The sequence below is a fragment of the Pelecanus crispus genome, chromosome 2 (assembly GCF_030463565.1).
Source record: "Pelecanus crispus isolate bPelCri1 chromosome 2, bPelCri1.pri, whole genome shotgun sequence".
Lineage (NCBI taxonomy): Eukaryota > Metazoa > Chordata > Aves > Pelecaniformes > Pelecanidae > Pelecanus > Pelecanus crispus.
This window is the reverse complement of record NC_134644.1, coordinates 123,622,896-123,635,688: the sequence shown is the minus strand read 5'-3', so window position 1 is coordinate 123,635,688 and position 12,793 is coordinate 123,622,896. Positions and strand designations below refer to the sequence as shown.

The following is a 12,793-nucleotide window of genomic DNA, read 5'->3' as shown; positions in this document are numbered from 1 at the left end:
GACTGGTATTATTTCATATGTATGACAATGAGTAACTTTGCTTCAGTTCACTGGGAAGCATTTTAGCAGATGATAGTACTTTTGCTGGAAGGGAGGATTTTTATTTTTCAATTTTTATCTTAAAAAACCAAACACGTTTGTTTTCAGTTCAAAGACATGGTACTTGGGCTAGGGTTTGGTTTGTTATTTAAATACATAGTATTAGTGCAGATCCATACATAGGTAAATACAGCTACATATTTGTGTGTGTGTGAAAGGTATGTGTGATTTGTGAAACCCTCCTCTTCAAGACATAAACAAGAGGATAAAAACCCATGCAGTTTCCAACTTATCCTGAAAAGCATTGTGTCAATGGGCAGGCATCCAGCAATGGTGTTTGGTTGTTTTCTCAGAGTTAGATGGTTGCCATCTGGCATTGATAGTGAGATGGCGTTGTCATCAGTTTCTAGATGCAGGAAAGGAATGAATCCTCATCTGTTTCCTGTGGATAAGCAAGAGGTTGATAATCTAGTAAAATCTTGTTACCTTAAAGAAAGCAGGCTTGGAATTTGTTTACATAATATAGGCCAGCTCTACCTTTTATGTTGGTGTAGTAAATTTCTTGAGAGAAGGCTGAAGATGTTAAGAAACTTACTGCTTTGCAAGGATACCTTAAGAAAGATACTTTTCAAGAGGTTTAGCCTGTCTTTTTCTGTACTACTACAGTAATCAGTTTTACTTTTAAAAGGAAAAAAAGGAAAAAAATCCCAAGCATCACCCCTGGAAAGTAATGAAAGGATTATTTCATGTAGCGTGGTCTTTCAAGCATTCTTTTAATATTTTTAAAGAAGTTTTAGGTTGAGATAAGTGTGATCATTGTAGTGTTGTAGTCTACATTTAAAACAAAGGGTGCAAAACTTGTAGAGGACATCTGTTGAGAAAAATAGTTACAACTTGCCCTGTCTAGAGGTGAGGTAATATCATGGATAACTAGTTCAGTTTATTATCTGGCTAGCATTTCTGTTTTGTCTTTTCTTTGTTACTCGTAAATCTTTCAGCTTTTACCATAACCGTTTATCATTTTTCCTGTTTCCAGTTTTTTACAAGTCGCTTTGTCTGTGATCACCTCACAGTACAGGTTCTGCTGGACTGAGGAAGTTCAGCTGGCTGAGGCCTTTGCAAAAAGGAAGAAGTGGTGGGCAACCTCTTGAACTTAAAAAGGAAAAAAAAAATGCTGTTCACATCTGACCCTTTTGAAACTTTCTCATTTTCCTTGATCGTAGCTGTCAGTTTGTTAGTTTGTTTTGAGCATTTAATGATCCAGCTGCCAGCTTGCAGTAACTGAATTGTATCGTTATTGGAGAAATCTGGTTGCACTTTATTAAACATTACTGTTTATACTGTTGTCCTGTTCCTGCCCTGTAATATTTTCCTATTATTGTTTAGAATAACACCCAAGTCTCTCTCAGTAATAGCCTTTAAAAGATTTCTGTGTTCAGAATCGACTTCAAGGGGAAAAAAAAAAAAAACTGTGGCAAAGCAGGGGGAATCTTTTTATTAAATATTAGGCCTGTGGGTTGACTGTGTTAATTTTAAATAATTCCTGTAATATTTTCTCCTTTCTTTTGACTCTTCAGATGTTCACATAATATGCAAATCATTTTACAATGGATACAAAAGAAACATTAAATATATTAAAACCTGCATTTTAATAAAGTTGTCAATGTATAATACATATCCTGCAACGGAGAAAGAATGATAAAAAAGCAATAAAAAGGCAATATAGGCACAGAACTATTTAATAACTTTTAATGTTTTACAGTCTGATAAAAATAAATGTGGACTTGAAGCAGTTGGATACAGGTGTAAGAAATATCCTAGTCTGAGTTTAATATGTTTTAGCTATTTAGGAGTAGCAGATCTGCCTTGTTCCTATGCATTTGCTATCTCCTTTGAACTGTACGGATTAAGCTTGTGGGCATGTTTCTTTCTCATTTCAGATGGAGTGGATGTTGAGGATGACCCAACTTGCTCATGGCCAGCATCATCACCTTCTAGCAAGGACCAGACTTCCCCAAGCCATGGAGAAGGTTGTGATTTTGGTGAAGAGGAAGGAGGCCCCGGGTTGCCCTATCCATGCCAGTTTTGTGACAAATCGTTCAGCCGCCTCAGCTACCTAAAGCACCACGAGCAAAGTCACAGTGACAAACTCCCTTTCAAATGCACGTATTGCAGTCGTCTCTTCAAACACAAACGGAGCAGGGACCGCCACATAAAGCTTCATACGGGAGACAAGAAGTATCACTGCAGTGAGTGTGATGCAGCGTTCTCAAGGAGTGATCATCTTAAAATTCACTTAAAGACTCATACATCCAACAAGCCATATAAGTGTGCCATTTGTAGGCGTGGGTTCCTGTCATCTAGTTCACTGCATGGTCACATGCAGGTTCACGAGAGGAACAAAGATGGCTCTCAGTCCGCTTCCCGGATGGAGGACTGGAAAATGAAAGACACTCAGAAATGCAGTCAGTGCGAAGAAGGCTTTGATTTTCCTGAAGACCTTCAGAAGCACATTGCAGAATGTCACCCAGAGTGTTCCCCTAATGAAGACCGATCTGCTCTTCAGTGTGTTTACTGTCATGAACTCTTTGTAGAGGAAACGTCTCTGGTGAATCACATGGAGCAGGCTCATAATGGTGAGAAGAAGAATTCATGCAGCATTTGCTCTGAGAACTTTCATACTGTGGAGGAGCTGTACAGCCACATGGACAGTCACCAGCAGCCAGAGTCGTGCAACCACAGCAACAGCCCATCTTTGGTAACTGTGGGCTACACCTCAGTCTCTAGCACCACTCCGGATTCGAATCTCTCGGTGGATAGTTCAACAATGGTGGAAACGGCTCCCCCTATACCAAAAGGTCGTGGAAGGAAGCGGGCAGCTCAGCAAGTGCCAGATATCACTGGTCCTTCGAGTAAACAGGCAAAAGTTACCTATAGCTGCATTTATTGCAACAAACAGTTATTTTCCAGCCTTGCAGTTTTGCAGATACACCTGAAAACTATGCATTTAGATAAACCCGAACAAGCCCATATCTGTCAGTATTGTTTGGAGGTATTGCCATCTCTCTACAATCTGAACGAACATCTTAAGCAAGTCCATGAAGCTCCGGACCCAGCACTGATTGTTTCTACCATGCCTGCCATGGTGTACCAGTGCAACTTCTGCTCTGAAGTGTTCAATGACCTCAACACCCTTCAGGAACACATTCGATGTTCTCATGGATTTGCCAACCCTGCTGCTAAGGACAGTAATGCATTCTTTTGTCCCCATTGCTACATGGGATTTCTTACAGATTCTTCTCTGGAAGAGCATATTAGACAAGTCCATTGTGATCTTAGCAGTTCCCGTTTTGGTTCCCCTGTGCTTGGAACCCCAAAAGATCCAGTGGTGGAAGTGTATTCTTGTTCTTACTGTACAAATTCTCCAATATTTAATAGTGTTCTAAAACTGAACAAGCATATCAAGGAGAACCATAAGAACATTCCTTTGGCACTGAATTACATCCACAATGGAAAAAAATCCAGAGCCATGAGTCCCTTATCTCCTGTAACCATTGAGCAGACCTCTTTAAAGATGATGCAGGCAGTTGGAGGTGCTCCTCCTCGTCCTGCAGGTGAATATATTTGTAATCAGTGTGGTGCTAAGTACACTTCCTTGGACGGTTTTCAGACTCATTTAAAAACACATCTTGACACTGTCCTGCCAAAACTGACCTGCCCTCAGTGCAACAAGGAATTTCCAAATCAGGAGTCTCTGCTGAAGCATGTTACCATTCATTTCATGATCACCTCAACATACTACATCTGTGAAAGCTGCGACAAGCAGTTCACTTCTGTGGATGACTTGCAGAAACACCTACTGGACATGCATACATTTGTGTTCTTCCGCTGCACCTTGTGCCAAGAGGTTTTTGACTCCAAAGTCTCCATTCAACTACATTTGGCTGTGAAGCACAGCAATGAAAAGAAGGTATACAGATGTACATCTTGCAACTGGGATTTCCGAAATGAGACTGACCTACAGCTTCACGTTAAACACAACCACCTGGAGAACCAAGGCAAAGTACACAAGTGCATCTTCTGTGGCGAGTCCTTTGGTACAGAGGTGGAGCTGCAGTGTCACATTACTACGCACAGCAAAAAGTACAACTGCAAGTTCTGCAGCAAAGCTTTCCATGCTATCATCTTGCTGGAAAAGCACTTAAGGGAAAAACACTGTGTTTTTGAAACAAAAACTCCAAACTGTGGAACAAATGGGGCATCTGAGCAGGTTCAGAAAGAGGAAGTGGAACTCCAGACCTTGTTGACAAATAGCCAGGAGTCCCATAACAGCCACGATGGCAGCGAAGAAGATGTGGACACATCTGAGCCTATGTATGGCTGTGACATTTGTGGAGCAGCTTATACCATGGAGACTCTCCTGCAAAATCACCAGCTTCGAGACCACAACATTCGACCTGGAGAAAGTGCCATAGTGAAGAAAAAGGCTGAACTCATTAAAGGGAATTACAAGTGTAATGTGTGTTCTCGAACATTCTTCTCTGAAAATGGGCTTCGAGAACACATGCAGACACACTTGGGACCAGTGAAACATTATATGTGCCCAATCTGTGGTGAGCGGTTTCCATCTCTTCTGACTCTTACTGAACATAAGGTCACACATAGTAAGAGCCTGGACACTGGAAACTGCAGGATTTGCAAGATGCCTCTCCAGAGCGAGGAGGAATTTTTAGAGCATTGCCAAATGCACCCTGACTTGAGGAACTCCTTAACGGGGTTCCGCTGTGTGGTGTGCATGCAGACAGTGACCTCCACGCTGGAACTGAAAATCCATGGCACATTCCACATGCAGAAAACTGGAAATGGTTCTGCCGTGCAGTCCACAGGGCGTGCACAGCATCTCCAGAAGCTGTACAAGTGTGCTTCTTGCCTGAAGGAATTCCGCTCAAAACAGGATTTAGTGAAACTTGACATCAACGGTCTGCCATATGGTCTGTGTGCTAGCTGTGTTAATCTCAGTAAGAGTGGTAGTCCAAGTGTCAACATCCCTTCAAGCAGTAACAGACAAGGCATGGGCCAAAATGAGAACTTGAGTTCCATTGAGAACAAAAGCAAGGCAGGGGGACTGAAGACTCGATGTTCTAGTTGCAATGTTAAATTTGAATCAGAAAGTGAACTCCAAAACCATATTCAGTCAATCCACAGAGAGCTTGTTCCAGACAGCAACAGTACACAGCTGAAAACACCACAAGTATCTCCAATGCCCAGAATCAGCCCCTCCCAAACTGAAGAGGTAACCCTTTTTTCTTTGCTCTTGACACCTTCCATGCTTTTGGAAAAAATCCCCCTTTTCTCAAGCCGTCTTGTCACTTGTCATGAAATGCTTAGGTTGAACCATGTTACATTTCCATCAGTAGCCATCAGCTAGTAATTACTTGCTTCTTGATATGCCTTGCATCTTGGATTGAATTGTGCGGAATAGGACTAATTCCAGTCTCCCTAGGATATTGTCTTCTGTATCACTGAGGAGACCTATCTTCATGCCAGCACAACTGAATCTTATCCTAGCTCCCTTATGCATTGGAATCCCCAGCTATGAGTTGTGCTTACGGCAGAGAGCGTTAATGACAGAGGAGTAGAGTACGGTGAGCCAAAATGCTGGCATAAGTGGTGGATTTTTAAAAAATATTTGTGAGCAACAAATTGAGGGTTTTTTTTGTAAATTGTCTTGTAGACATTCATTTTCCCCTTCTTGCAGCATATTTTGATTAAGTAGAAGTGTAACGCTAGCCTAAGGTAGATTGGGAAATCAGTCCTTTGGATGCAATTCCTTGTTGTGTTTTTCTTTCCATTCCTGATGAACATTTTGATGTCACTGAAACACCTAGTGCCTGATGACTGAAATCCATTCATATGGCATAACTTAGAAAGTAAATATATGTTTCCGAAAAAAACCAAAGGGTCAAACTCTTGAAAGATCTCATCTGCTTCCTCAGTCACCAGTGACCAAGTAATAACACCGGTATACAGGAAGATAGGGGGGTCGTGTACTGAGGGAGGGGAATCTGTTTTATCTTCAGAAATATTATCAGTAGAATGACTTAAGGTTAGTATTTTAGGCACGGTATCTTGGATAATGACCCCTTATGGTTCAGGAAGCCTAAAAACACAGCACAGACAAATGATAAGAAATAATAGCTTTTGTTTCAAGAAAGCTTTTAGCCTGTAATGGTACGAGCATGGTGCAACCCATTGCTGTGAATGTGTGTGGATACCCTGTGGCAAGGGAGCTGCTGCTCTTCCATCACCTTCCTCACTCCCTGTTTGTGAGCCCATCTGTTGCGTAAGAAATCTCTCAGCGTGTCATCCAACAGTGTTATGCAAACTGGAGGGCAGGAGGGAGGCAGAGAGGGAGGAGGGGAAATACATAAGGATAAGTGGGCCAAGAGCTAAGTATTTGTGGTGCTACTGAGAACATAGCTGGAGGTAGGCTGGGAGAAGGCCACTGAGGCAGCACAGGGCCTGGAGTGCCATGAATCATAGAATCATAGAATGCTTTGGGTTGGAAGGGACCTTTAGAGACCATCTAGCCCAGCCCCCCTGCAGTGAGCAGGGACAGCTTTAACCAGATCAGGTTGCTCAGAGCCCCATCCAGCCTGGCCTTGAAGAGGGAAGTGGAGCTGGGAGACAAAGGTGAAGTGCTAGGCAGGATGCATCTGCCAGGGAAGGGCCCTATGCTTTCATGACTTCTGCATCTCCAGTTTGCACACTGGGCTGTGGTAGGGGACACCTGGGGAATGGGATGTCGTGTGGAGCAGGTTGTTAGACTGAGAACCACAGGTCTAAGGAAAACCTTTGCAAATAAGAGGGAAAAGGAGTGGCTCCCATTAGGTGCAGTTCAGGCCATTGATGGTCCTGTAGTACTGCTGCTAAGTGGGAACCACAGGATTACCAGCTGCATGTTTTTCATAGGTTCAGAGTCATCCTGGTTTGTTTCTGTCATCTTTCCCTGAGTGACTACTTGAAATCTCTCTTCCCAGTCATGTTGGAAGCCAGTTCTTGCTACCTCAAGCACAGTCAGAATCATGTGTGTTAAGACAGTTACCAAGATAAGATGTTACCAAGATAAGATGTTACCAACTTGCCTTTCTCTTGCTTGTAAACTAGACAAAAAGATTTGGGGGTCCTTTGTGGTGATCTAAGGTCAGTTACCTTCAGTGTCATCAGTGAATCTTCTTGTACTCGGATCATGTATAATCAGAGTTCTTACAGCTTCTTCTGATTGGCATCATGTTCCTCTTCTTGCTCCTTTCGATTTTTGTTTTAGAAATGTATTTTATATGAAAAAGCCTTTTAAACTACAGCAAGATTTGTGAATAGCATTTGCCTGTTTTCAAATCACCATTTGCCCCCTGCCCCCATTCAGAGCTTGTAAACTGATTTTTCAGTGTCTGTGGTTCTGGTCTCCACATAAGTAACCTAGACTTTCAGATTCTTTTCTCATGGGAAGCACAAAGCTATCAAGTTCCTGGTAGAGCATTAGTACTTCTGGAAACGATAAATGCATGTTTGTAAAATCGTGAAAGATAATTTATTTTTCTAACAGATATTACTGGTTTCAAATTGTAGTGATGCAAACATTATAGCAATGAGAATCAGAATTGAAAGTGGTCATACACAGAAGTTTAACACTATGGACTGGATGTCCAGGCAGTAAAAACAAATTGTATTTCTAAAATTAGTCAGTGGCTTTGCTACTCCACTGGAAGGATATTTCTTGAATTGAATGGGATGCTGAAGACGGCTACTTAAACATGCTATTTTGGGGAAATTTTCAACAGAAAAAAAATCATAATATTAAGGTGTGAAGGTTTCATTTGCATTATTGAGAATCATGTGGTTTGAGATTTCAACCTTTATATAAAGAACATTTCATTCCTGAGGCAAGAAAAATATGGAGACTAGTTGGCAGGCTATTAATAGTGCTGAATACCCTTTGTTACTCTGTAATAGATTACTATGGTAAAAGTACTAGAAAATAATCTTTTCAAGATAAAAGATAACACTACAAAATGTCACTTCTGGCTTCTTTGCCAAGTATTCTCAGGGGTGAACTAGAAAACTTCCCTTTTCATCCTGTACTCAATAATGTGATAGGGTACAATTACTTTAACATAGTGTAATGTCATCAGCCAAGCTATCACCTGCTGAACTCACCCTGCTTGCTAAGTGAAAGATGTTGACCTGAATCATCTTCACTGAAAGTTACCTTTCAGTTGGGATGGGAAATGATGGGCAGTGGTCATCATCAGTTACAACAACTCAAGGAACAGGTCAGAACTCATTAAGTCCATCATGCGGCTGAATGTAGCACCCATAAGCTATCAAACAGACTTAAACAGGCAGATTGTGGACAGCTAGATATTGAAAGAGCTCTAAAATAGGCAAATCTGTAACTTAGTCTTTGAGTTTAATGACATGCTGAATTCAGGTAGGTTGTAGATTTCTTGTAAAGATCTTGAATCATTGCAAGCACACTGTTAGGCTAGGATAATAATCTTCTTGGTGATAGTTAATGTTTAAAAGTGGAAAACAAGGTCTGATATGATAGTGAATTGGGAACTAGACATCAGTCCTTTTTCTGTCACTCATTTGCTTTGTTGACTTGGACAAATCTACTTGAACATCTCTGCTTCATTTTCCTTATTCAGAAAATAAGATTGATAGCTCCTGAAAAGTGTGTTGCCATGCTTAATTGCGATACGTTTTTTGTAAAGCACTTGGAAGATGAAAAGCAGTGTTCAAGAAAAACTGTGTGGCCTTGCTTCTCTTGTTCCTCCTTAATATGCTGTCATGCACCTTATGAGAAAACTGACTCAGCAGAAGGTGTGCCCTCACTCCTTAAGCTTCATGACTTCTGTACATGCAGAATCATACCAGCATAACTGTATGATAATAGTTATGTTGTTAATTGCTTAGCTGGCAGGAGAGAAGGGAATGGACTCCGGCTTACACCAACAGTTCACTGCTAAAACCTATCTTATGCTAGTGTATCCGTATGTGCAGCTGCGCCCAGTTTGGGGTCCTGTTGGTAACTTCCAGAGTAGATGCTCAGCAAGCGTAATTGCTTCTGTAAGTAGCTTAAGTTATGTATCATTTTGTTCCATGAATGTGAAGCTCATGCGAATACTGTATTACCTGTGGCAATGGAGACAGTCATTAATAATACAAGAACACTCTGGGTTTTCTGGTCCTGAGAAGAGAAGGAGCAGTGTAAGTACACTGCCAAATTACTGCAGGAATAAAGATGCTTATTTAGGTGTTGCAGAAGACTTGCGGAAACTCAATATAGCAGAGAGTATCAAAAGTGTTGGACAAAGGAGAGAACTAGCAACTGCCACGCCAGCTGAAGAACAGAATAAGCGTGAATCTAGGGCTGCTCTTCTGTCCTGTTGTGGTTGTGCAGAGGTGTATGCCAGGATGGGCATGTCACAGCAGGGGACACTGGGCACATCACAGCACCATTCTGGAAGGAGTCATGGAAGTGCAGGCTGACAATGAGCTTGTGGAGATGGGGTCACAAAATTCAGATGCTGCGGAGAGCTGGTGGCTCCTTGAAACTCAACTTATCTGATGTCAGATGAATCCAGAAATGGTATCACCCTGGGAGAAAGAATGGAGCTCAGGTGGGTGTACTGTTTTATCATTACATTTTTTCTCTTTATTCATGGGCCCTGAATCTACCTTTCTTCTCTTACTGTTCCTCCCCCCTTCTCAAAACACTGCCAGGCTCACAAAGACAGAAAACAGGAACTGTCTTTTGAAGTAGCTGGTTTGTTTCAACAGCATGCACTGGCAGTCAGAGGCGGAAAGAAGACAGAAAAGACTCTGAGCAACCCAGAAATGTTCCCAGATGCATGCTTTTGGCAGGGCAAGCAATAGCATTTTAGCAACATAAATCACTGTGCTTTTAACTGAAAAAATTACACTGAAATCAATAGTCATGCATTCAATTGAAATGTGTAAAGAAATTAAAATAATCCTCCTCATCAGCAATCCAAGCTGATCATTCTGACTACAGGATTTTTATGAATAAGCACATAAACTTGTAATGTAAACATTAGAAGTAGTGCCTTGGGTTTCCTGTCAGTGAATCTAGGCCCAGAATAAGTGATGTTCATGCTGGATTTTGAATTTGGGGACAGAAAAAGGGAAAGGTTTGTTGCTGACAGAAAGATTTGGCTTTGAAATAGTTTGTGGAACTAATCTGTGGCAAACATATTTTCTGCTTCTGGAGTTTCAGAATGAGCTCACTAAAAATACATTTTTGCCTTCTTGCATCATTTTGACATTGTTTTTAGGAAGGTATTATTTAAAATGTGACCATATATATTTTTAGGAAGGGCTACCCTGATTTTCTTGCCACAGTAGCCCACCTTCACATTATGCTATGCTCTAATTTCTGGTAGTACCACTGCTGTGGACTGGCTGACAAGACACAGGCTTAAGCATTTCTTCTTTGTCTTCACACTTTCAGTAGTGAGCTATCAGACAGAGTCCTCTCTGAATTTAACAAGGCTGGTGTTATTTTTTATCCTGTTGCTGTAAATCCTACCAAAGTTAAGCAGCAAACTCCCCACCTTCTCACACGCATCATGAAGTCAGTCTGTGAAAGGAAGCCCATGTGTTGGCTGGGAGCTGCTGAACGGAAGCAAGAGGGATAATTGCAGTGAGTTTTCTTAGTTTCCTGTCCACTGATCATTAAAATCTAATACTGTTTGTCTCTCTTGTTACTTGTCAGAGGCTTCAGATGGAGAATTTGGAGAGGCATCTTCTTCACGCCTGTGAAAACTTTGCACGAGAGGGAGAAAGCATAATGTGTTTTCCAAAGTTTTCAAGAGCACCGAACCAAGATTTCTATGAAACAATGCAGTGGGGGGCAATGCCTGCTTGAAGAAAGTCAGGACTGGAGAGGGATACAGGAATGAGATGAAGACCTTAAGCATCTCTAGAGGGGGAAAATGTAGATTCAACAAAGCTTTATGAGACAAACCATCCTGAGATGTATAAACCAACAGGTCAGCTGTGCAATCCACTGTCCTCCTGGGGCTTTCCCTGCACATGTATCAGCTGGCCAAGTGACCAGGGTAACATGCCACAATTCCCCTTCTGCACAGCCCCAGTGGAAAATCAGAGTAGTGATTGTATTCTGGCCTCAGAATTCGGGAGAAACAATAAGAAATTTCCCGTTTTTCTAGCCTGATTATCTTCAGGAGCAAGACATGGGAAATCATGGCATGTCTCTCTTTGTCTGCTGGTTTGCATACCTCTAGAGAGTTCTCTCTCTTCCCCTGTTACTTTTGGACTACTCTTGGCCAGTTTCAAGAAAAACTTCATAGATGAATAGGAATCTCAAAGCCTGTAAAGTTTTTACATTTGGGAAGAGAGATGACCCAGCAAGTGATAGAATCCAGACAGGAAAGAGGCCTTTTGGGGATCCAAACCAGGAAGATGGCTTTAACTGAAGTTCATACCTGGTTTTTATGCAAAAGCCAATCAGTCACAAGAAATGAAGCTATCAGAAACCATGATCTGTTCTTTATGGTGCTCACAGACCAACTTCTTAAGTGACTGTAAATGTTTTGAGAAATGTTTTTTATCACTGCTCAATAAAGTTGTTATATGTAATGTGTGTATTATGTGTCTCATACAACAAACATAACACCTGAATTTGTTACTCTGTCATTGGGGAAGTAATATGGGCTAGCCATTAATTTTAAATGGATGTGTAGCCCCAGTACTGCTTGTTTCACAAAGTTGTACAAAATGAACATGAATGAACCACCTGATATGTAGCATCTTGTTAAAGTGTCATCTTCTTTGACCTCCCATAGCTCTGTGATGGCTGGTAATTGATCTTATGCCTGATTGTTCAAAACTCTTAGGTGCTTTTTTCTCCTGCCAAACCCATCTTTCATTTATTCAATTTCCTGCATTGTATTGCAAATTGTTGTATAAAATATGACCTGTAGTATTTTATACAGTGTATTCTGCTGAATATGATGGCAGAAATGTGTCTCCTGCTTACGTCTGTCCTCACCATGGGACATTTCAGGACAAGAGGCAGTCAGCACAAACCGACACACAGGAGGTTCCCTCTGAACATGAGGAAACACTTTTACTGCAAGGGTGACCGAGCACTGACACAGGTTACCCAGAGACATTGTGTATCCTTTGAGATACTCACAAGCCATCTGAACATGGTCGGGTCCAGCTCTAGGTGGCCTTGCTTGAGCAGGGGGGCTGGACCAGAGGACCCCCAGAGATCAACCTTATTCTGTGATTCTGTGGTTTGCACCATCCTTTGGGCCTACCTACCAGATGTATGTTGATGCTATCCTGTTCTTCCTTGGTGGTTAAACCTTTGTTGCTAGTATACGGCTTCATAAGTCAGGGAATAAAAGTGTGGGGCCTCTCCTGATACTGAGCATCTCAGTACAGTCCTACCAGTAATAATGTGCAAATCTGGGAAAAAAGCCCCTGCCTGCAGTTTTTATTAAAGGTCTGAATTCCTCAAGATGAAAGTCTCACACACATTCAAGGATCATTCATAATGCCTGTGAAATGTCTCTGAAGAGTGACTTAAAAACACAGCCACTTACAAATGTGGCCATTTAAAAGCTGCTTGCTGCTTGTGTACTGAAAAACAAGGTGGGAGGTAGGAGAGGAGGAAGTATTTGTCCCCTTCGATCAT

General features: G+C 41.6%; 2 protein-coding genes across 2 annotated transcripts in view; both read left to right on the top strand.

The window, feature by feature from the left end:
* The window catches only part of LOC104033437 (zinc finger protein 521), a 205,118-nt gene that overhangs the window by 91,665 nt on the left and 100,660 nt on the right, over positions 1-12,793 (top strand). Inside the window, exon 6 of the mRNA XM_075705057.1 lies at positions 1,980-5,332. Coding sequence (XP_075561172.1) covers positions 1,980-5,332 — 3,353 coding nt within the window. The remainder of the gene's footprint in view (positions 1-1,979; positions 5,333-12,793) is intronic.
* Positions 1-12,793, top strand: part of SS18 (SS18 subunit of BAF chromatin remodeling complex) — a 430,088-nt gene that overhangs the window by 387,978 nt on the left and 29,317 nt on the right. The window lies entirely within an intron of this gene.